Source organism: Brassica napus, chromosome C8, assembly GCF_020379485.1.
Source record: "Brassica napus cultivar Da-Ae chromosome C8, Da-Ae, whole genome shotgun sequence".
NCBI classification, from domain to species: Eukaryota; Viridiplantae; Streptophyta; class Magnoliopsida; order Brassicales; family Brassicaceae; genus Brassica; species Brassica napus.
This window is the reverse complement of record NC_063451.1, coordinates 1855-26610: the sequence shown is the minus strand read 5'-3', so window position 1 is coordinate 26610 and position 24756 is coordinate 1855. Positions and strand designations below refer to the sequence as shown.

Below are 24756 nucleotides of genomic sequence, written 5' to 3'. Positions count from 1 at the left end.
GGATTGTTTTTCCTCGTTAAATTTCCTCGTTAAGCATGTGTTTTCTTGTAGTGTAATCAATATGACATTGAAATACAAACGCAAAGAAACAATCCAGACCTTTATCAAAGTGAAATTTATGGGACAGTCCTATCACTTATTGATTGTGAGATATCACTTATTTTCACAATCATGAGTTCAGAAGCAAGTTCATAGAATAACTGGGTAATATTCAATCACAATCTCTTTGCTTGAAGCCTCAAACAATCTGTAATATATCAGAAAGTTTGTGGTTACAAAATAAAGTAAATCCAGACATGTATCTATGAGTCCATCTTCTGAGTTGTAAAAGGGGGTGAAATATGACAACGCTCAACCAAACTCATCTGCCTCCTCAAATTTTCCTTTTAGCTGATATGCTAACCTTCTCAGGAATGAAATTGCGGTTAAACATGAGAGAAGCCACTCTATATCCTTACAAAGGTACAACTTTACTAAGATATCATTCATAAGTATATTACACGTATTAGCATCAGATCCCATTTGATAAAAAAAAAATTGATAAAAAAAACATCAGATCCCAATGCTGTCCTCAGAACGTTAGCCAAAAGCTTGTCTGCCTCCTCGAGCTTTCCGAAACCACAAAGCTTCTAATGAATTTTAGTTTTGTATTTTCAAATCCTTCCTATTTAGATCAGACAACAAATTAGATCATATTTTTCCTTTATAATAAATTCAAGTGAAACACCACATCATCACAAAAGCAGCTTGATTCATTTAGCAGCTGAGAATGAGATTTTTATGAAATTAAACAAACAGAATACAACCTGCTTTAAAAGTTGGAAACCGTTGCCGAAGAGCTGCCTAGACATAAAATTTATTTGATATGGAAGAACCAAGTCGAGCTCTGTATCAATCTCCTCCGGTATGTATCTGCAAAAGTTTCACCTTTAGAAAACCAAAAAACAAAAAACCATTTTCAAAATATGATCACCCACTCACATTCACCTTAAGTAGCTTCTCTGTAGAGAAATATTGTATAGCAAATCTGCCTGCTAAATCAATCCTTACAGCATCCTCTGCTTCATCATATATATTGTTCTTGTGGAAGCTCTCTACTTCTGATGTTGAGATCTTTAGATGATACTAACAGTGAGTAATTTAAGAAGGTGTTAAAATCATGAAAAAGAACTGGATTAAGATGATATAAAAAAAAAGAATAGAGCTTTGTTTTACCGAGTTTAGTAGAATGATGACTTAACAGCCTTTCAAGTATTGGTATAAGGGATATAAATACGATCCTGGTTATGGATTGTGTCTGGACCAAAAAGACACAATGTCAGTAATCACAATAAGCCTAGAAATCTGCAGTACTAAAACAGAGAACTAAAGAAGCTAAAACATCCTTAAAGATGATCACTAAGTGAATAGAAGAGGCTCTTCCAAACAATTGAATACGCTAGCATCAACATTGTAGTTTGCGGTAGCTTTAATTACATGGACTCAGAATTTTCCACTGACTGATATAACCTGCAAGAAACAAAAACAATCAAATTGCTTAAAAAACATTTAAAGATAATAAAAGTTTGTTGAGTTGGATTGAACTAACAACTTAACACGACACAGATCAACACTTCCGATTATTTAAATCCAAAGGAACAACTCTGATATATGAGTGAGAAAAATTCAGGACGTGAGAGTCACTACATGAACGCTTTAAAAATCAGATTACAGAAGAAAAAAAAGAGATTCCAAAGGATGAATAGTGAAACAAAACCTGTTGAGGGAAGGAAAGAGGAGAAGCCAATCTCCATGCTGGTCATCTTCAAATGCTATTGGAGTTGTGAGGATGATTCTCAAGGGATGAGGTCTTACCTTTTTATAGGTAGAGACCCACCGCTTGGAAAGGTATAATAATCATTAATTGAATGGTCGTGGTTGCAGTGGCTCGGAAGAGTTAAGATTTCATTAATGACACTGAATCAATGGAACTTGTAACGCCAGTAAGGAGATGAATCGAAAACGAAACAATACAACACGAACCGAGATAGACACAGCGATTAATGAAGAAGACTCGTCTCTCTCAAATTTTGAGAATCTCCATTAATGTTATACCTAATCAGCTTTCTGAGACGACGATGAACCTTAGAAACAAAAGTCCGCTTCACGTCGAGAAAGCGAAGGCGCCTAATGGGCCTAGGTTTCTGATGATTTTCCGGCCCAATACTAAGATAGCTCACTTGTGTAAAAGCCCTTCCGCAACCAAAACGAAGATTGAGTTTTTGTAGTGTGAGGAGGACACGTGGCAAACTGTGGTTCACCTATTTGATGACGTAGCGCAAGGAGGAAGAGAGAAAAGTCTTCTTTATATAATAAGATTCCACTTATTGTATTGTTTCTTGTGAATATAGCTATTGGCTGATCTCAACTTTCTGATTACCACTTGTTTCATTGCCCTTTATGCATGTTGGTTTTGCTTTGGCTTATATATTCTCAGTATATAATTGGTAAAAACTTTGAATTTAGCTTTGTGGCTGCATGTTTTTGGAAGATCCCAACTCAAAATTTTCATTATAGGGCTGGTTTAGAGCTCTATTGCTTTGTTTTTTTTTTCCTTTCCACAAAGTATTACACTCTTCTCACTGTGTATTTAACCTTGGTAGTTACAGAGTTTTCTATGGCTGCTAGATTATGCTTACGTTACATTAGAAGAGTCAAAATTTTTGAGGTAGTTAGGCATGTGTTTCTGCTGCAACTAGTTTGATATGCTATAAACTGAAAAGTTTAGGCAGTGGTCTACTTTTTTATATATTGGGGGTGTATATTTTCAATTGTTTGTGTGCTTGATAATGCCATGAACCGAGAAGTTTTTGTAATAAAGTCTTGTTATCTTTGTTAGTAGGCCTGGGCATAAAATCCATAATCTGAAATCCGAACCGAACCCGAACCAAAAAACCTGATCCGTACTCGGTCCGAAATGTAAAAAATACCCGAATGGATCTCGTAAGGTGGTACAAAACATATCCGAACCCGAAGTGTTATTAACCGAACTCGAACGGGTAACCCGAAAACCCGAAAAAAAAACAAAAAATCCGAAAAGATATCCGAAGAAACCGGTCCGAATGTCCAAACTAATATACAATGTAATTATATGAAACATGAATATATACTTCAAATATTCAATTTCATATTTATTTTTATATGTTATCTAACAATAAGTATTTAAAATTTAAATAATTACTTTAAATACTTAATTATATATAAATAAGTATATATTTCTTATGTTTTGCTTTTAAATTTTAGATTTTATTTCGGGTATATCCGAACCGATCCGATATAACCCGAATCCGAATGATATATGGTTACTTTATGGGTTCTATGATGTGATACAAAACCGACCCGAACCCGATTTGTTATATCCGAACCCGACCCGTACTTGCAAATTTACTAGAATGGGACCTAGGAGGTGTTATCAAAAAGAACTGAAATCCAAAAAACCCGACCCGAACGCCAACGGGTACCCGAACGCCCAGGCCTACTTGTCAGACTGCAAAGCATTTATGCAGAAGTTCAACGAAGTTGCTGAATCTGAAGTAGAGAAAGAAGTGAGCAAAGATGCCTCTGACACCGCTGGTCTTCTAGAGAAGCTAACCGTCGAAGAGACAAAAACAGAGGAGAAACCTGTGGAGAAGGAGAAGACTGAAGTGGAAGCAGATGAAAAGAAAAAGGGCGAGCCAGAGAAAGCTGACGAAGAAAAGAAAACCGAAGAGGCTAGTCCCTCAACTTAAGCTGCATCAAAGTTTACGCTCCCCAGATCTTGGCGAGACATTATAGCCTTTAAGTGTTAGATGCATCTCTCTCGAGTCTACCATTGTCTGGGCACTATCTATCTACACATGTTTTGTCGAGTCATATCGCTTGTGGTCGGGTTTTGCAGTGTCGTTTTTGGGTCTTTAGTTTTTGAGTCTGAAAGTGTCGGTCGAATGATATGAGAGATTCAGGGGAGAGGTTTATTTATAAGTATATTGGATTTATTGTTTTAAGGTTTTTATGGATCGTTTTTTTTGCATGGTCTTATTATATGATGGGGGTAGAGATGATATTCGTTCACAAACCAAGTTTTCTAATATGTTTTTTTTTTATGACAAGTAAAATTCCATTCAGAAATCGAATTAAAAGTAACGATATCAAAGCTACATGCTTTATTATGCTCTATACCCAAAAGGGTCACTCAAACTGTTTACATAGAATCAACAAGACAACAACCACCATGTACTAAATTGGGTTTGGTGAATCAGCACATACATTTTGGCTATGATACAAAATACCAAAAACGAATTAGATGGGCTAAGATATGTCAACACTGTTATAATATAAGCAAGGAAGTATAACTGATTTATTTATTATATATTATTATTCTATTGTTTTGTGTTTGGTAAAAGAAGAAGTTGGACGTGAGAGAGAATAAAGAGTGATGTTTATTATTCATATATGTTACAAAGTGAAAGGGGGAGAAGGCTTTTATAGCCAACAAAGTCGGCAACAAGAGGGAAAAAAGACAAAAACATTAAACTGACATCTGGATGATGACTAATACACAACATTATAAGAATGAGACAAGTGTCTCATGAATAATCATCTATTTATAACACTCCCCCTTGATTATTCATCTTGTATTACGTAGTGCCTCGTTAAAAACCTGGTCATGGAAAAATCCATTGGGACAAAAACCATAACAAGGAAAAAAGAGTACATTGTCGTAATCTCCTCCTGAAAATAGTGGACCTAGCTTCGTCGTTACATGTCACGCAAATGCCGCATTCCGATACTGTAGACGTATTTTCGGAATGTTGTAGTCGGAAGAGCTTTGGTGAACAAGTCAGCTGGATTGTTGCATGATCGTACATATTCGATGTCCACTTCTTATTTTTCTCGAGCTCCCTTATGTACGAGAAAAATCTTGGAGGGATGTGCTTTGTTCTGTCGCTCTTGATATAGTCTTCTTTAAGTTGAGCAACACACGCCGAATTGTCTTCAAATATTTTCGTCGGCTCTTTCTCATTGACTATTCCGCTTGCTTCTTGTATGTGTTGACTCATTGATCGAAGCCACACACATTCTCGACATGCTTCATGAAGCGCAATAGTTTCTGCATGATTTGAAGATGTCGCAACCAGAGTTTGTTTCTGGGACCGCCAAGAGATTGCAGTTCCACCAATCATAAAAATATAGCCGGTTTGTGATCGAGCCTTGTGAGGATCTGATAAGTATCCTGCTTCTGCAAAACCAACCATACCAAACTCGGGTTTTCTAAAATAAATTAACCCTAAATCAACTGTACCTTAGAGGTAACGAAATACATGCTTTATTCCGTCCCAGTGCCTGCGAGTAGGAGCAGAACTATATCTTGCTAGTAGATTAGTAGGAAAGGCAATATCAGACCTAGTACAGTTTGTAAGATACAAAAACCCACCGATAGCACTCATATAAGGTACTTCAGGACCTAATATCTTCTCGCTATCTTCGCAGGGCCTAAAAGGATCTCTCTCAACATCGAGAGTTCTACCAACCATTGGAGTACTCAAAGGAGTCGCTTTATCCATATAAAAGCGTTTCAATAACCTTTTCGTATAATTTGATTGATGCACAAATATTCATTCTCGAAGATGCTCTATCTGGAGCCCAAGACAAAACTTTGTCTTGCCGAGATCTTTCATTTCGAACTCCTCTTTCATATGAGTTCGAGCATCATCAACCTCCTTTTGAGTTCCAATTATGTTCAGGTCGTCTACATATACAGCAATGATCACAAAGCCAGATGACGATTTCTTTATAAAAACGCATGGACATATCGCATTATTCACATATCCTTTACTCAAAAGATATTCACTTAAGCGATTGTACCACATGCGTCCGGATTGCTTTAATCCGTAAAGTGAACGCTGTAACTTGACCGAACAAATCTCCCTGGATTTTTCTTTTAATGCCCCTGGCATTTTCAATCTCTCACGGAGTTTCATATATATATCGTTATCCAACGATCCATACAAATATGCATTTCAAGATTTTTAGATGCCGTTAGGCTCATCAAAAATCTAAACGTAATTGCATCCATTACCGGAAATTCTACTAATTCCTCCCCCTAACGCTGGAAATTCATCCTCATTAAAATGGCAATCGGCAAATCGTGCCGTAAACATATCACCAGTTACCGGTTCCAGATATCTTATTATACTTGGTGACGTATAACCCACATATATTCCCAATCTCCTTTGCGGGCCCATTTTTTTTCTTTGTGGCGGTGCTATCGGAACATAGACCGCACACCCAAAAACACGGAGATGGGATACATCTGGCTCTTGCCCAAATGTCAATTGTAATGGGGAGTACTTATGATATGCACTCGGTCTTAATCGAACCAGTGCAGCTGCATGCAATATAGCATGACCCCATTCAGAAATTGGGAGCTTTGTTCTCAAGACTAATGGTCTTGCAATCAACTGCAACCGTTTTATCAATGACTCGGCCATGCCATTTTGTGTATGCACATGGGGAACTGGATGTTCCACATCAATCCCCATTGACATACAATAATCATCAAAGGCTTGCGATGTAAATTCACCAGCATTATCAAGCCTTACTTTCTTAATGGCATACTCTGAGAACTGCGTTCTCAACTTTATAATCTGGGCAATGAACTTTGCGAAAGCCGTATTTCGTGTCGTCAAAAGAGACACACTTGACCATCTACTAGATGCGTCAATCAATACCATGAAATACTTAAACAGCCCGCACAGTGGGTGGATCGGCCCACATATATCACCATGCATTCTTTCCAAAACATTGGTGATTCATTGCTTACTTTTGCTGGTGATGGCCGAGTTATAAGTTTTCCTTGAGAACATGCATTACATGTAAACTCGCCCGTTTGCAAAATTTTTCCGTTTTTCAACGGATGGCCATTCGAATTTTGCACTATCTTTCTCATCATGACTGAACCAAGATGTCCTAGCCTCTCATGCCAAATTTTAAATGTATCAGTAAACTTCATGTTTACCACGGCATAGGACTCAGTCATGGTAATTTTCGTACAATATAGTCCAGAGGATAACATTCTTAACTCTTCCAATATATGTTTCCTCTCGAACTTAATGCAAAGAAATTCAATGCCATCTTTACTCATAGTCTCAACATGATATCCATTTCTTCGGATATCCTTAAAACTTAACAAGTTTCTATGAGACTCGGGGGAATACAATGCATCACTTATTTCAAATATTGTTCTCCCTGGCATTGAAAATTTCGCTCTTCCAGAGCCCATAATAATCTTTGCATTACAAGATATTGTACTTACGCTTCCAGCGTAATCTTTTATTTTGAGACTGGAGAAATATTTCTTATCTTTAATTATTGTGTGCGTTGACGCACTATCTGCCAAACACAAATCTCCATCCATAGTCTCAAAGTTTGGCATTTTCTGAATATAAAACATATATTATTAAACATTAAACATGAAACATAACATTAAATCTTACAACAAAAGATATAGATACTATAATACAGTCTACTTATATCACATCGATTTATATCACTCATCGATACTCTCTGGCTCAACCAGAAAATCTGATATGTCGAGATGAGTATCATCGTTTAAACCATGAAAGAATGGCCCGGGTTCATCAGAGATGAAGTTTGTTTCACCTCTTCCTTTTTCTTTTCCCTTTTGGGATTCTCTATACAGATCGGCTAAATGTTTTGGTGTACGGAAACTACGTACCCAATGACCTTTCATGCCGCATCTGTAGCAAACCTTTCCCGTTTGCTTTTTATCATCCCGGTCCTTTTCATTCCTTTCATTTTCGTGGAAGTTCTTGTTATCTCTTTCATCATAGGGACGTAATCTTCTTCCTCGTCCTCTTCCACGACCATGATAACGGTTTCCACCACGTCCACGACCTTGTCCTTTTCTATTATCATAACTGGATGATGCAAAATTCGCTTCAGGAAATGGAGCAGATCCAGTGGGACGAGCTTGATGGGTTAAAGTCACGAGTTGATTATTCTGCTCCGCTACAAGGAGGACTTACATCAACTCCGAGTAACGAGTATATCCATTCACCCGGTACTGTTGCTGCATGATTACATTTTCAAGATGGAACGTGGAGAGAGTTTTCTCGATCTTATCATAATCACTTATTTTCTCTCCACATAACATCATCCTCGAAGTAATTCCGAACATCGCGGAATTAAACTCACTAACACTTTTGTAATCCTGGAACCGGAGATGGATCCACTCGTGTTTAGCTTTCGGTAAGATCACATATTTCTGGTGATCGAACCTCTCTTTTAAAGATTTTCAGAGGTCACAAGGATCCTCTTTCGTAATATATTCATCCTTTAAACCATCATGGATGTGGTGTCGTAAAAATATCATGGCTTTAGCCTTTTTCTCATCCGACACCGTTTTCGAACTATCGATGGTTTCCAAAAGCCCGTTTCCTCTCAGGTGCATCTTTGCACCCACTGCCCAGGTCATATAATTATTTTCCGTAATATCCAGGGCATTAATTTCGAGCTTTGTCAAATTCGACATGATAATTCTATTCAATAAATATAGTAAAGATGGGAATTTAAATGCATAAGTTAAATGCAAAAATTAAAGGCATAAAATAAAAGCATAAACTTAAATTGCATAAATTTAAATTGTAGAAATTTAAATAGCATAAATAAAATTGGGAGGCTTAGCCTACCACATGATCCGAGGAGTCATAGACTACCATATTGATAATTTTTCAAAGTCCGAGGAGACATTGTCTACCATTTTGACTTTTACTTATTTCAAGGTCCGAGGAGACTTAGTCTACCATTTTTGACCTCTTCTTCTATTCACGGAGGCAAAGCCTACCACGTGTTTCTCTGATCGTGAAGGCATAGCCTACCATAACGATCAGTTGGGGAAGGCAGCGCCTATCATCCCGAAAAATAAACAGAGAAGGTCCAGCCTCTCACTCCGAAATAATAATAAAATTTAAATAAATTAAGTATATTGAAATACATAAATTTAAACATTACCTCGGCTGGTTTAAGAACTTTCGGATTGATAAGCCTCAGTTGGTCAGAGTCTCGTGCTGATAACGTGTTATAATATAAGCAAGGAAGTATAACTGATTTATTTATTATATATTATTATTCTATTGTTTTGTGTTTGGTAAAAGAAGAAGTTGGACTTGAGAGAGAGAAAATAAAGAGTGATGTTTATTATTCATATATGTTACAAAGTGAAAGGGGAAGAAGGCTTTTATAGCCAACAAAGTCGGCAACAAGAGGAAAAAAAGACAAAAACATTAAACTGACATCTGGATGATGACTAATACACAACATTATAAGAATGAGACAAGTGTCTCATGAATAATCATCTATTTATAACAAACACTAGTTAAAGTGGTTAACACATCATCACTTGAGTTATTTATTTATGGCGTTTAGTACTCAAGTATAAATATCTATTAGATTTTTTCAAGTCAAATAGTCAACCACTTGTGCCGCGTTTATTCCTCAAACCCCTTTTATATTAAGAACTAGGGGGGGTGCGACGCCCGAAATAGCTGATAATTATTTTACTTGAAAAATGTTTTTATTTTATTTTTATGTGTACCATTTTACCATTTTAATGTCATTTTTATTAAAGGTGGTATAGTACACTATCAATAAATGCTACAATTAGGAATTCACTAAATTGGTCGTTTTGTAAAGTTGATATTATTAGATTTAAATCATATTTAAATAATATTATTTTTAAAAATAAGTCAGATATAAATATAATGCAAACCGAATAATGGATGGTTAATAATATAATATGATATATCAATATGGTTTTTTAGTATTTGTTTCGTCCAAAACGTAGCAATTATTAGTTACAATATCACAATACCTATGTTTTCTATTTTATGTCAATAAGTTTACTAAATAAATTCACTCTAGAATAAAATAAATATATAATTTGTAAATAAAATAATATAAAATAGTAAAAATAATAAAATAATAAAAATTTATGTTATCATTAGTTGTGAATAAATTAAATATTTAAAATATATTTCTATTATTTTATTTATTTCTTTATTCATCTTGAACTTTAGTGAACAATAGAATAAATTATCAAACTTCATGTAATAATAGTTAGTGCGAAAAAGATTAGATAGTCCACAATTATTTTATTTTATTGTTATTAAGAGTATGACATTTTAGATAATGTAATTTTATGGTCGTTTTTATTTGTTAAGAATATCATTTAGTGTTTTTAGTGTGTTATCTAGTAGTAGGTGATAGGTTAATGTATTTTGTGTTTTTTTCAGTAATGTGTTGTAGCGTGCATAATACTTGTTAGTAGTGAATTGAGCATATAATGTAAAAGCATATTGAATTTCAATAACTTTACATTTAGGCATTTGTCAATTTTAAGAGTAATGGTTTCAACGTCAAAATTGTATTTTATTTTTTTTTTCATATTTTTGAACCTTATAACTTTTAAGATGTTTTTTTCCTCTCCCTATATTTTGACTATGAATCGTCACCATCTCTGTTTTCGTTTACCTTTTTAGTGTGCGGTGCTTCTCACCATCACCAGAAAAAGACTCACCTCCTGCTCTTGTTCTCCCTCGCCTTCTTCGTCGGTGAGATTATACGGAATTTGTTGTAAATCGACTTTATGAGTTTCCAGTTGTGTGGTTGTTTCTCACAACGTTGTAGTCTTTTCCAGTTAATATTGGTTGCTCCTCTTCTTCCTTAGATTTTGGCTGATGTTAGGAATTGCATCTCCTTGGGTTGGGTCAGATTTTAGTCGTGTTTGATGTTGTCTTCCTCGTCGTTGGCTTACCGTCAATAGTCCTTGCTCGTCTTGGTTTTCAAAATCTAGTTTTTGGGGATCTGACTTCTATGCTCTCTTTCATAACTCGAGGACAACTTCACAGTTTGCTGATTTTGTTTTGTCTCCTTTCCCTCTATGTTTTTCTCATCTCATTGCAGCTTTCATCGCTGCTCGCATCTCTTGTAGCTCTCCCTTTCACCATGCTTACCACTCCAGGTTTGGATAATGTTTTCGTTCGTGTGTATGCTATGTGAGCTAAATGTTATTTCTGGTTTCAAGCTTATTCTCTGATTTCGCGGTGGTTGGTTTCTATTATCCATTCTTCATGTTGTTTCTCTTCTTCCTATGTTTCCTTTTGGTATAGGTATGCGGAGTTAGTTTCTTGGAGCTTTGGCCCCTTTTATCCAGAGCTTTGTGTTTCTTCACTTGCATGAGCGCCTTGTCTGTTCTTGTTTAGTCTGTGAGGTGTTTTTTTTTTACCTTTTTGCTAGTGGTTGTGCTTCTAGTACTTTAGGCATGTATCTTTGGCCTTCCGGTTATTATTCTCCCTCTGATCCTTGGTTCTTTGCGTAGGTGCTTGATCGCACTTATTTTTGTTCGGAGGATTGCTTTGTTTTAGATTTTATCTTTCTATCCTTTTTTTCATTTTTACTTGTTCTGGCCAAGACACTTTATTGTACAATGAGGTAAGTTAGTCTTCGTTCTTAATCTTCTTTCAGCTCTTGACATCTATTAAATTAGTGTTACTATGCCATTTTGTTTTCCCAGTGATAATGGAGGTTTTAGGTTTAAATTTTGTGTTGTGCTCTAGTTTTTTTATTTTTAGTTTGGTTATTTTATAACTTTAATAGTAAAATAAATATATAATTTATAAAAGAAATAATAGAAAATAGTAAAAATAATAAAATGATGAAAGTTTATGTTATTTTTAGTTGTAAATAAATTAAATATTTAAAATATATTTATATTATTTTACTTATTTTTTAAATTTTAGTGACCAATAACATAGATTCTCAAACTATAATGATACTTAATGTGAGAATGATTAGATAATGCACAATTAGAAAGTGATGGGACAAATTGTAATAATCTAAAAGAAAAAGGATCTAAAATACAAAAAAAAAAAACATGTGGACACATGTCAACAAACTCCTCTTCCACATGTCAACAAACTCCTCTTCCACATGTCATGAGAAGAGAAAAAAGTCTACTTTATATATATAGATTTGTATCGAATTTATTTGTTGGCCTGGGCGCTCGGGTCTTCGGGTCGGGTTCGGGTCGGTTCCTTACGAGTCTGGGTCTTTCGGGTCCTAAAAATTTGGATCCAATAGGTACTTAGAAATTTTCGGTTCGGGTCGGTTCTTTTCGGGTTCGGGTCATTTCGGGTCTATAATTAAAATATCCATAAAATATCCGTAATTTTTCGGGTCCATATCGGATTCGGGTAGTCAGGATCTCAAAAGGGCATGACATACCAACTCCATCAAATTTAGTTGATATTTATCATATACGTCTAAAATTTTACAAATAACTTAAATGAAACTATTAATAATTAAAACAAAACATTTTTAAACTCTAATTTTTATATTTTAAAACTTCATATTACTTAAAAAATGTTACAAAATAATAACAAATGTTGTCAACAAAAGATATTTCAACTAGATGATAAAATAATATATATATATATATATATATAGAACACAAAAAATCATAGTTTGAATAAACATATTTTTAAGTCGGGTAGAAATCGGTTTTTATTGGGCCAGGTCTATTCGAGTCGGTTCTTTTCGGGTCCGGGTCTATTCGGGTCGGTTCTTTTCGGTTCCGGTTCTTTCGGGTAAAAGAAATTTAGACCCAAAAAATACTTTTAAATTTTTAGCTCGGTTTCGGATCAGGTATTTTCAGGTCGGTTCCGAGTCGGATTTTCGGGTCCAGGTTAAAATGTCCTGGCCTATTTATATGCATAGCAAACGAAAAAGTGAGTACGACACATAAAACAAAACAAAAAAACACGATGATGGGCTTGAGAAGAACACCGTTGGTTTTATACATTCTCTTCATCTTTCATCTTTCATCTTCATCACGATTTCACTTCCGTTAGCTCACGCTCTTCCTCACTTGATACGAACAAAGAGAGTCTTCATCTAAATGAGTCAAAACCAGTTGTTGATGTGTTTGAAGGAAAGGCTCGAGAGTTAGCTTTCGTTATCAAAAGAAGAGGCAGTGGAGGAGCTGGTGGAGGCGGCGGTAGCAGCACGAGTGGAGGAGATGGGGGCAGCAGTGGTAGCAGCACGAGTGGAGGAGGTGGTGGCGGCCATAGCAGCGTGGGAGGAGGAGGTGTAAGCGGTCAAAGCTGGTCAAACGGCGGAGGACGTTTTGGTTCGAGTTATGCTGGTCGTAACGGTACTCGTGGATCGCATCGTTCAAGCGGCAGCCAGAATATTCGAAGGGCAGTATGTGCGGCCGGTTGGTTGGGTTTATCAATTTTAGTCAGTTTAATATTGGCTTAGAAAGATTTATGTATTGGTTCACCATTTTAATTTGGGGTGCATATGTGTTGAAGTCCGGTCTGGTTTGGTCCGAGATTGATTGGGGCTAATGGTCAGTTGTTGTGTTTCGGTTGTTTACTATGTGTATGCACGGTTTGTAAAGTGTAAACTAGATACGGTATGCGCGGATATTATTTGGACAAATTACTCTAATTATTTTTGAGTTTAGATTATATAATTTAAGTTATATGTTTATAATATGATGTCTTCCTTATAATTTAATTTTGTTTTGTTTTTTGAAGTATATATAATGTTTGCTTGTTTAGTACATACATCAAACACACGTTTGTTTGTTAAAACCCAAAATTTAAACAAATTTGGCCCATATAATAATACTTGATAAATGTTTGTGATCCATTAATTTGTAACGTAAGTACAGTTTAAGTATTTTGATTTGGCCCATTTATAAAAACAATATAGTTTGATAAAAAATTAAAGGAAGCCTAGAGTTTTTTTTTTCCGGGAAGATCAACTACTTCAACGTGTCCTTCTAAAAAAATCAACAACTTTATTTTTTCTTCTTCTTCGACGGTGGTTCTGTAATCGATCGAAATCACTTGAATCATTCCCTTCAAATCCATAATCAAATCGTTCAAAAATCATTCAAGTCAATCGATCTTGTGTTTTAAGGTTAGACTCTTTTGATTTTTGTTTGTAAACACTTATATTAAGCAATCAGGGTTTGAACTTGGTTAATCAGTTGGAATTTTTTTAAACGTTCATAGATCTCTCACCTAGAGTTCTAGATCTCCCATCACAATGTTCGATTTCAAGATCTGCTTTAGTTCCGGGTCAACCATCACCAAGCTTTAGACTCACAGATAAGTTTTATTTTTAAATTATAAAAATTTATTTTTGCTGTATAAACAGGATTTAGAAATCCAATTATGTTAATGAATAATTGATTATTGATACGTTTTTGTACAGGTAACAAAAGTTTTTTCTTAAAAGGACATAAGAAGAGTAGAAGGCAAACCTGATATAGCTTATAAAAAAGTGAAGTGTACGTTTCAAACGCTTTATACACATTACATTTATATAAATTGCCTTCTTATTTATTCTCCTGATCTTCTTCCTACTCTTTTTTTTAATAAATTTATTTGTTCTGGTTTATTTACGTTAACAGATCAAACTCATAGTTTATATATTCGTTAGGTTATTGGTGAGGACTGGAGAAAAGAGAAACTACAAATTACTAATTGGAACAGTCCACAAAACCAATTTCAGAAATAAAGGTTAGTACTATCTACCTCGTATATAAATTGAGGAACCATGAACTAAACCAGTAGAATCTTTATAAGGATAGACTGTTTAGGATGCACGGCTAGACTTTATAGTAATAGATTAGATTGACTGCACTGGGAAATTTTCAGAATAGTGATCGTTGTATACTTGGTGTTAGTTTGGATGATTATTGTTCTGTGTATTGTTGAAATTTATTTGATTTTGGATTGGTTTGACTGGATAACAAACTGTATTTCTTTTGGTACAAAACATGATGATTATATTCATGTTTTGTTTCAATTCAAACCTCTTTAATGAGAAAATAGTGAAGAGCAGAGTACATTGTGTCTGGTAAATGAAAAAAAAAACTGAATTTATTTAGTTCAAAGTCAGATATGACTTTAAAAACTTCAACTCAAATGTAGATCAGAAAAAAAAACAAAACACAAAACACCAGTTTCACGTTGCAGTCTAACACAAAAAACAATCTTTCGTTTAGACACTTCCATCACTCTTCTCTGTTTTCAAGATTATTGAAAACCTCTTTGAAAACAACATTTGTAGTTTTACTTTGTGGCTTCTCCTCTTTATCCACGATCAAAACTTTCAAACCTTTCTTCGATGTAACCTTGATATGGCAACATATATCTGTCCGTGAGAAAAAACTGGTCTAGGAAGAAATAATCCAACTTCAGACAGTGATTGTCCTTGGCTTTTGTTGATGGTTATTGCAAAAGCCACTGCTAAAGGCAATTGTCTTCTACGCATCTTGAAAGGAAGTCTTTTATCTGTTGAGTGATCAACAATCTTGGAATATAAGCGATTTCACCAACCTTAGCACCAGTTAAGATTCTAGCTTCCACCATAAAATCCATAAGCTGAGTGATTTACAATCTTGTTCCATTCATTAAACCCTCATTAGGATTAATATTCCTAAGCAACATAACAGGACAACCAATCTTCAATCTTAGACTATGGTTTGGTAGACCAGAAACTTTAATGCTGTTTAGGAAGTCGGTGCTGAGAGCATCATTGTTGACTGAACCAGTATCAGAAGGATCAATACTATCAGATGAAATAAAAACCATTTCTTCACCTGAAAGAAAGAACCAAATTTCAAAAATAAGTTAGTGTCTACACAGTATAATGACAATACATGTAATAAATAAAACTCTTACCATCAAGTTTAGAAAACATATGATCGTTAATCATATTAACATCCTCATTTGTTGGACATAAGATTGCTCTCTGTTGGAAAAACTTAGGATCTTGAATTCTTCTTAATGAATCTGCATCTCCATAGATGGCATGACTTATAGTTTCTATCGGATACTCTTGGTCCATAATTAAAAACTGTTCTGGAATATCAATTAGTACCTCCCCATCATTAGGCTCTGCTATTCTCCCATCCCCAACAGCCAAAATCCATTCAGAAAATTCTTTCAGATCTTTTGCCTCATCCTCAAAAAGATTGTTCGAAGATAATCTCATATTCTTAGTAAGTTTCAGAACATTGCAATGTTTCCAGAGATAAGAAGAATTCATGGCAGCCAACACTATCTCAGCCCTGCTACCTCCAGTAATCACAGGAAGTACTTGCCGAAAGTCACCTCCAAAAACAATAACCTTCCCACCAAAAGGCTTATTGTCGTGATTCCCCATCAGATCCTTTAAACTTCTGTCTAAAGATTCAAAGCAATGTTTGCTCATCATTGGTGCTTCATCCTAAATAATTAGAGATGCTTCCTTTATCAAATTAGCTTTATCTGATCCATGAGTCAATGAACATGTAGTAAACTCATCTGGATTGATTGGTATGCTAAAACGGGAATGAGCAGTCCTACCACCTTGTAACAACAAAGAAGCAATTCCGCTAGATGCAGTATTAAGAACTATATCTCCCCTACACCTAACAGCAGCTGATAGAATTTGCCAAAGAAAGGTTTTTCCAGTGCCACCGAACCCATAAACAAAAAACATTCCACCTCTATCTTCAACAACAGCACCAATGATCTCATCGTATATCTTTTTTTGTTCATCAGTCATCTTCAGAATATCTCTGTCATGAGTGGCTTGCAACTCATGCAGGTCGTAATTTAATTCATCCAAGATCAAAACATTTTCGATCGGTTTGAATTCAGTAGGCAGTTTAGGCATAGATTCATAGACTGAAAGTGAACTCCCATTCCTTCTCATAAGCTTCTCAATCTCTATAAGAGCATATAGTTTCTTGTCACTATCACTTAGTATAAGCCCTGCCAATAATATGGACAACATTTCCACTTAGTACCATCAATATAAATACCAATTTAAAATTACAAATATATCAACTAATGGTAAAAATATCACTAACGTTTAATTTAAAACAAAATAATCTCATGACTGTCGTACTTTATTAGAAGAGATTGGTAGTGTACCTGGCCTATTGAAATGAATTCTGCGATTATACTCGATATCCTCAGACAACAGTTTCCAAGTTTTATCCCAACAACCTCTGGTTGACACAAACTATCGGATAGAAGCATTAGAACAAAAAGATCACGAACAACAGCTGCAGAGCTATCATAACTGCGCCTCACTAAGTCATCTATATACTCCTGGTCATCATCCAATATTCCTCGAGCATAACATGCCTCTTTATACCCCTCGTAAACTACACCATTGTAGGTTTTAATATCGTCAAAGATGGTAGGACCTTTGACGTAGTTCAATAACACTCTAAAAAAATAAGCACTTTCTTGCTTACGTGGGGCATAATTAATTCTTCCAACACTGAACCCTTGCTTCCTTCTAGTCCACTTCTTCTGACTCTTTGAATATGTGTAGTAGTTGGGAATCTGAATATAAGTAAGAGTCCGAGCGAAAGCATCAACTTCATTAAGCTTAAACCAAGCCAGAAACATTGTGTTCTCGATAAGCTTACGACCAACAACATCTTTCAGTTTGTCATTCCCTCTGAAGATAATGTTTTGTTTTCCTGGTAGATGAAATGAGAGGATCTCAACGGATGTTGATCTATAATGTATGGGATATTTAAAAATCCTCCACGCTCCTTCACAAGTAGAAACATATCTACAAATATATATAAATTTCCTATTAGAATATCAGATTAAAAGCATAATAATCAGTAAAAATATAAAGAAAACTGCATCAAATAATAATATACCTGCAATCAAAGAAAACATTTATTTCATTCTTCTTAATCTCAACGTTTTGTTTCAAAACATTACCACCAGTGTCTGTCGCTGAGTTAGCTGGAGCTGAGGTCGCACAACCTGAGGTTGCTGTAGCTGAGTGGGCTGCAGATGAGCTTGGTGCTGCTGAGTTCGCTGGAGCTGAGGTAGCTAGTGTTTCGCTCCTAACTTCTGGCCCTGGTGGTTCGACAACTACAGTTACACGATCCGCTCCTTTATTAATGTATTTAAATAAATACTTAATAGAACCAACTTGATTGCACCACTCTACATTAATGTGAGCTCGATAACGAAGAGAGAGTTTCCTGTTGTAAGGGATGACCCATCTGTTATCACATTTTAAGCCATTCTTCTCAATATAACAGTCAGACTGGCGTCTTCTATAGAGTGGAAATCCATCTTTTTTCACCCGAGTATTCTCTGCGAATTGCTTAGGAAACATTTTCGAACACTGTCCATTCTCCATACATGGTGAATTCATATTAGCAGCTCCACAGGGACCATGAATCATACAATCCTTAACAACATTGTAAAGATCTGGATCAGATGATTTATCTGGGATCTCAGCTGATATGATTTTATCAATGTCTTCTGTTTTGGGAAACTTGGAGGAAGGGTGCATAAAAAGCAGAATGTGAGCATGTGGCAGGCCTCTCTTTTGAAACTCAACAGTATACATAGCTGCAATAGGAAAAAACTTAACGGGTCAAAAAATATTATAAACTCAAGATCCAATCAATATAAACAGTTCCGAGAATTATAACATATATAAAATAGTAAAAAGATAAAATAATAACGATGTTCGAGCAAAACTTACATGAAGATGTCTTTCCCAGAATATTCTTCTTTGTCAAATCATTCATCAAAGAATCGAGTTTCAACTTAAAGATCCGACAAATAATCTCAGGCCTGTCATCTGATTTCAAGCCTCTTTTCTCAAGAAATCTTGTAAGTTCTGGCCATTTTGGATTGCATGTGAATGTGATGAAAAGGTCTGGAAAACCAAAATGTCTACAAATGGCCATAGCGTCTAAGTACATATTCTTCATGTATCTTGGACTCCCTGTAAAAGTAGCTGGTAGAAGAAATTGTTGACCTTGTTCATTCATATCTGAGTTGCCAGCATTTTCTGATTCTCTGATAGAGTCGTAACTGTCTGAACGCTAGCATGTCTGGTTAAGCTTCAAATACCTCAGTCTATTAGATTCTATTGTAGTATAGGCGTCCACTATGAACTGTTGAAATAACCTTCTTGAATAGAGCAGAACATGAGACTCATTATCTCGCTCTTGAAGCCTGAAAGCAAAAAACTGCCTCATACTGATTGAAGGATTTTTGAGTTTCTTTGACGCTTCTGTAACGCCTTTCTTAATACCAACCCTGAAACCATCCTCACCATAGACAAATATTAGAGGATATTGTAGTGCTAGATAAGAGATATGAATCTCATCGATCCTGGTTAGTTTTCCAGATTTATGCTGAAGCACAATATCCCGCTTATCCATTCCTAAATTAAAATCACCAGGAATCAATGCAGCCACCTCAGCTGCTGTTGGCATATTATATGTCCTACCATCTTTGTCACTTCTACTGACAATTCGCATATGGAAGGTTTTTGCAGGATTCAATTGAAATCTCTCTCTAGCTGATCGAAACTGCACAACATATGGATTAACAGCATTCAACATCTTGATAGTAGGTTGAATAACTTCCTTCTTCAAACCGTCTTGCTTACTACCAGGTGAGAAATTTTTGGATTTGCTTCTAACACAAACAAAAACACGTACACATTTAGCTATTAAATATAAAACTCTTACAAAACGAAAACTTAGCTATGGGCATATAGATATTAGTTACCTCAGAGCATTAAATCTGTTTTCAACTTCATTCTCTGTATCAACAATGTATAGTTGTCCAAACTTGGCATGGTCTCCTTCAGGTGGTGTTAAACTTCCCATCAAATGATAGTTTTCACCATGAAGCTGAATCATCTGTGGTCCTCGTCCCTTTTTCAGAGATTTATCTATCTTCCCACCAAGTGAAGTGAAAGAGAAAACCATATTATATGATCTCGTATTCCTTTGAAAATGTTTGCTAAGCTTATCAGTTCCTGTTAGAAGGTTCATTAGAAGATCAGGGGGCTTCTTTAGGTATGGCAACTGAACCTGTCCTTGCATGCAACACAATGTAAATATAGGTTTTCGTCTATATTTGTTCTTGTTTATGCGTTCCCCATACCACATAATAGCTCCACAATGTACACATTTGTGTTCTGGGTCACCCTCATCAACATAATCTGGTAAATTATAAGAAGGTAGGTTAGGAGAACATTTTCCACGAACAAATATTTAATTGAGTAATTAAACTAACCATCCTCTTTAGGAGATATTGGTTTGACTTTTTTCTTCACTTCAGAGAAGGTTTTTTTAAACATTACCGCCAGTTTCATCACTCGTTCTGATTGGTTGTTTATTTCTGGTTCTAGCAAAATAGATTGTTTGTGATCTGAAGTATCAGAATCAAAACTTTCTTGACTACTACTGTCGAATTCTAGGTCATAATAACCATCCATGTTGCTTAGTAAATCTGCAAAATAGTTATCCATTTAAAACATACACAACAGATCAGACACTAATATAACTTGATAGAAACAGTTTATAGAAGTTACCTTCATTCAGTGGATCAGATTTCGAAAAATTATGTTCAGCTCCAGCATTTTTTTACATTCTTGAATCTCTTGTCGTTTCTCTGGTGTGTGTGTTTGGTATTCTAGGAATTGATTTGTGTTGTCTTAAAGATGGGAGATGATTTGGACATGGTCCAGTAAAAGTAGTTGAGATGCCTGCATAACAAAACGAATTAGATAATAAAAGTTAAAATGTTTAGTTTTTAAACGCAAACTCTTTTGTTCGAGCTTTCATCACTCTGTTAATTGGCTTGGCATACCTTTATGTTGTCTACCAAATGTGGATATTCGTGACGCTCTTGCGGTTTCTGTGGTCTTTGTGTTAGGCATTTTAGGAATTGGTGAATATTTTCTTTGAAATGTGAGCTGACTTGGATATGATCCAGTGTAGATAGCTGAGATGCATACATAGTAAAAGAAATTAGTTAATGACTGTAAAAATGTCTTAAAAATAATTGCAGACTCTAAAGTTACAACTATTACAACTCTGGCAGTAACTATCTATATACCTTTGATTTGATGACTCATGTTCTTGTGATGAGAACAATCGTTGTTTTCTTTTTCAGAATAAACTACACCAAGAGTTACAAATATGTGTGAATTGAATGGTACAAAACACTTTGTATATCAAAATAGGAATAGTATATAATATTCACCACCTCGTTTGTTATTAGGTTTCGACACTGTAACTGAAACTCTTGGGTGACAACTTTCTGCAATGTTCTTATTTGTAACATCATTCAATATTCTTGCAAAAACTGCAGTCAAGGGGACATCTTTGGTTTGGGAAGATTCAGTTATTTGTTTAGATGCAGATTGCGCACGTTTCCGATGAGCATCTGCTCCAAAGGAAACAGGATGCTTTCGTTTCATCCTGTGAATATAAACATTAACGTGTGCAGAAAACTCTTTGTATATATATTCTTTGTATTATATATATAATAAAATAAAGTTAGCTAACGATTAAGAGAAATGTTAGAATCACCTGAACAACGATGGTGAAAGAAATATAATTGTTCAGAGACTGCTGATAAATCTGTTTCTATAATGAAAAGTTAATCTCAGTACATTCTGCTTATCTAAATTTTGAAGACGAATTTAAGGGCGGGACTTATGAAAAATTAAAATGAAAATTGCTTTAGTTAAGATTTTTTGCATAATAGGTAGTATAATATCTAAATAGATCACAACAATTTTTATATTTAGATACAATATAACAGTTTTAACATATATCTCAACCGATTTCTTTAGTATCTGTGTTTTATTCTTTAATTTTGTTTATTACTATCAAATTTGAACATTTCTATTAATAAAATAATAGAAATGACTAACATTCTTCTACGTTATTTGATGTTTTTCAGGACAGTTTATGTGTCTAACTTGAAGCGACATATGGTCATAGAGTTAACAAAAGGTATTCCAACTACAACATATGCCAAGTAAGCGATAACTTAACATTCATTTTGCAGTAGGTTAAACATCTATAATAACAAATAGGATATTTTCCACTACTTGAATATATGTTTAATGAAAGCATAACAATGAAACTTATTAGTTTATTAAAACTCATTTTATTAAAACTCATCCTTATTGATAAAAAACCAACATAATACGTAGAAACTGAAAAAAACCACTATCCTAGAAAAATAAAATAAAAAAGCATTTATTTGATTTGCTAAAATGCAACAAAGTCCGTAACAGCAACACCTTTCACTTCTCCACAGTGTTCTTTTCCACCTTGATTATCTTAGAGCATTGTTTCTTTGAAGTAGAAGAAAGGTCATCAATTTCATTACTGCTTCCTTTTCGTTTTGACAGTGGAGTTGAAGATAAACATGTGTTGTCTTCAGATTCAATGCTGACAAAAGACACCTAATACAAAAAAATAGATTCAAAATATTAAATAGGCAACCATAACAAATATGCTTATTATACAATATAAAAACATCACAAATTTTACAAACCTGTCCTGATGAACGATCAGAGGAAACTATGGTCGATGTATCTCCGGTGTCCTCATCGTCCGCACGAGTTATTATTGTATCAGCAGACCAAGTCTTCCCAACATTAAATATATGGGATCCATAATCAACATTATCTTTGTTCACATAGACTCCAAATTTGAAAGTTTTCCCAATCAGAGCAGTAACTTGGTCAGGCAAGTCTTCAGGATCCTCAACCTAAATAGAAATAAACACAACATTAAAAACGACAAATGCAACCCATAATATAAAAGTGAAATTACAACTTGTATATACCTCTTCTAGAGAACCATTTAAGAGTACTTCAGCACTTACTCCCAAAATAGGTTCAGCAACAGTATCAAGCAACATCACCTTAGTTTCACCAGTGTCATCCTTTAGTAATAGGTGTATTTTGAACCTGTACGAAATTTATAAATTAGTTACAACATATAGATTGTGAAACATTTTAGTTTCAAGTTAAAAAGACATACCTAGGTGCAACATTGGTGACTGACTGATGGCATGTATCACAATACCACAAATGTTTCACAGGCACCACATCCCTATTAGTAATGTCAGTAACCTTCTTATAGTGGCACTTAGCACAACCAAAATAATACCATGCCCAATCTGTGTCTATTGCATCAACTGTTGCTGTAACAATGCATTTCTCAATCTGTACAAGTAACATTAGCTTTATTAACTTTCCACATGTTTTTATTTTAAAAAAGCTAAGATAAATATATAAAACGAACCTCAGTCGCCATTATGATATCCAAAATCGTTCTCTCTGGGTAAATTGACCACTGATCTGGTTGGCGTTTGTTTCCTTTGGGTTTCACAACCTCACGACCATCAGTAATGAGAGCAAGCTCATTATTTGGCATCCTATATAGCAATTAAACTTTTACACAAGAAGGAATCTATGTAGATATATCTAAAAAGTATTATGATATGATCGTATAACGTACAGTCTGATATAATCTTGCACATCAAATCCAGGTGGATTTATCTCCAAGGTTGAAGTATCAAATGCATTTGTTATCTGGACTTGTCCTACAACAAACAAAGTAAATAATTGAAATAAATTAAAATACAAATCTAAATATATGCTAATTAATAGTTTAGTAGATATATTACCCTTGTAAACATTGATTTTGGCAAATCTCAGTAAACAGAGGAAATTTTTATTCACTTGACCAACTTTGTATGTATATAAAAGTTGTTCAGCATAACGACCCCAAAGACAACATGCTATTTGGTGGTCCCTGATAATAGAGGAAAAAATATAAATTATTAAAAACACGATTTGGGTACATTTAAAATGTATATTGTCTAATGTAATGTTCATAACTTACTCTTATCAGTCAAAGTAAGTTCCAGCTTCTTTGTTTCTTTACCTTGAACTGGCACAACCTGCATATCTCCAATATCTATTGCTTGACCAATAACATCTACAAACATACAAAGAAATTTGGATTATTAATTTAGATAAGCAGAAGAATATAGATATATAAGGAATTATATATGAGTTACCAATTAGAACATTTGAATCAAGACTTCCATTCATGATTTCTGGGAAAGTGGTCAATGACAAAAATTCATCATCATTTTTCAGGAGGAATTGGTGACATTAGAGTTACTTATGATGGTCAGCTTGTACGCATGACTGGTCGGTCGGTACTTTCCAGCTGCAGGAGTTACGGACACATTCTCAATGAACCTCCATTGTCCCACCTGAAGTTTCTTAACACGAGCCAAGAAGAGTCTCTTGCAGGTACAATGAATCTTAACACCCTACAATAACATTTGATATAATATAGTTTAGCAGACTGCAATACAACCTTTGAGAAACATAAAAGTTATGTCATGGAAACACTTACTGTCTTATCTGCGAGTATGAACTGCAAAGAGTCTCCACCGGGGTAGTTAGTTAGAGCGCTGTGTCCATGAATGTAGAACCTTTACTTCAACCTTCCAAGTTGATTTAAATGGTTTGACATCGTTCAACAAAGTTATTCGGTCTGATGTAACCATTGCCATTAGCTTCTCTGTTTTTTTAATAGTGAGTTGTAGAAAGTGTTAGGCAATGGGAAGATGTTTTATAGTGATATGTTTCTAAAGATTAGATTGAAGGAGTATCGTTAGGATATTTTGATTTGCATATTTTATGAAATCGAAAACAAATTCTGGTTACTCTATTTTGTAGGAGTTGTTATATTCGGTTAAGATATGGAACACATAAGAATGTAATTGTTAAGCTGATAAATATGGCGTCGAAATATGGACGAAT

The 24756-nt window shown here is 34.9% G+C and overlaps 3 protein-coding genes, 1 long non-coding RNA gene and 1 pseudogene across 5 annotated transcripts; 1 reads left to right on the top strand and 4 right to left on the bottom strand.

Moving 5' to 3' along the window:
• Positions 1-432: 432 nt before the first annotated feature.
• On the bottom strand, positions 433-2615 carry LOC125591758. 2 transcript variants are annotated; one of them, XR_007327871.1, is made up of 5 exons: positions 1757-2615; positions 1216-1509; positions 982-1125; positions 807-912; positions 433-664 (listed from the first exon to the last, which is right to left on the bottom strand). It is a non-coding gene; the product is annotated as an uncharacterized LOC125591758 (long non-coding RNA). The 2 variants fall into 2 exon arrangements; XR_007327870.1 differs by having other exon boundaries at positions 988-1125; positions 1757-2598.
• A 4952-nt stretch (positions 2616-7567) lies between these two features.
• On the bottom strand, positions 7568-8218 carry LOC125591494. Its single transcript, XM_048765842.1, has 2 exons — positions 8067-8218; positions 7568-7958 (listed from the first exon to the last, which is right to left on the bottom strand). The coding sequence occupies exons 1-2, from the start codon at positions 8216-8218 to the stop codon at positions 7568-7570; spliced, it is 543 nt and encodes a 180-aa protein (XP_048621799.1).
• A 4260-nt stretch (positions 8219-12478) lies between these two features.
• LOC125591757 lies at positions 12479-24391 on the top strand (annotated as a pseudogene).
• LOC125591493 lies at positions 15507-19873 on the bottom strand. Its single transcript, XM_048765841.1, has 8 exons — positions 19671-19873; positions 19062-19577; positions 18631-18965; positions 17786-18494; positions 17069-17574; positions 16407-16874; positions 15798-16301; positions 15507-15715 (listed from the first exon to the last, which is right to left on the bottom strand). The coding sequence occupies exons 1-8, from the start codon at positions 19871-19873 to the stop codon at positions 15507-15509; spliced, it is 3450 nt and encodes a 1149-aa protein (XP_048621798.1).
• On the bottom strand, positions 22210-24260 carry LOC125591492 (the record flags this gene model as incomplete). Its single annotated transcript, XM_048765840.1, has 8 exons — positions 22210-22371; positions 22464-22679; positions 22758-22881; positions 22955-23139; positions 23219-23351; positions 23435-23519; positions 23822-23917; positions 24107-24260. Coding segments are annotated over 8 exons (1155 nt in total), but the record flags the coding sequence as incomplete, so codon positions are not given.
• Positions 24392-24756: the final 365 nt, after the last annotated feature.

Excerpts from the sequence above, each read along its gene's own strand:
- LOC125591494 (XM_048765842.1), bottom strand. The coding sequence starts at position 8,218 with ATGTTCGGAATTACTTCGAGGATGATGTTATGTGGAGAGAAAATAAGT. Across the intron at positions 7,959-8,066 it reads ACTCGTTACTCGGAGTTGAT|TTATGATAATAGAAAAGGAC; the intron begins GTAAGTCCTCCT and ends TGCATCATCCAG.
- LOC125591493 (XM_048765841.1), bottom strand. The coding sequence starts at position 19,873 with ATGGTTTTCTCTTTCACTTCACTTGGTGGGAAGATAGATAAATCTCTG. Across the intron at positions 18,495-18,630 it reads TCTGGGAAAGACATCTTCAT|CTATGTATACTGTTGAGTTT; the intron begins GTAAGTTTTGCT and ends TTCCTATTGCAG. Across the intron at positions 17,575-17,785 it reads AATGTTTTCTTTGATTGCAG|AGGGAATGACAAACTGAAAG; the intron begins GTATATTATTAT and ends CATTATCTTCAG.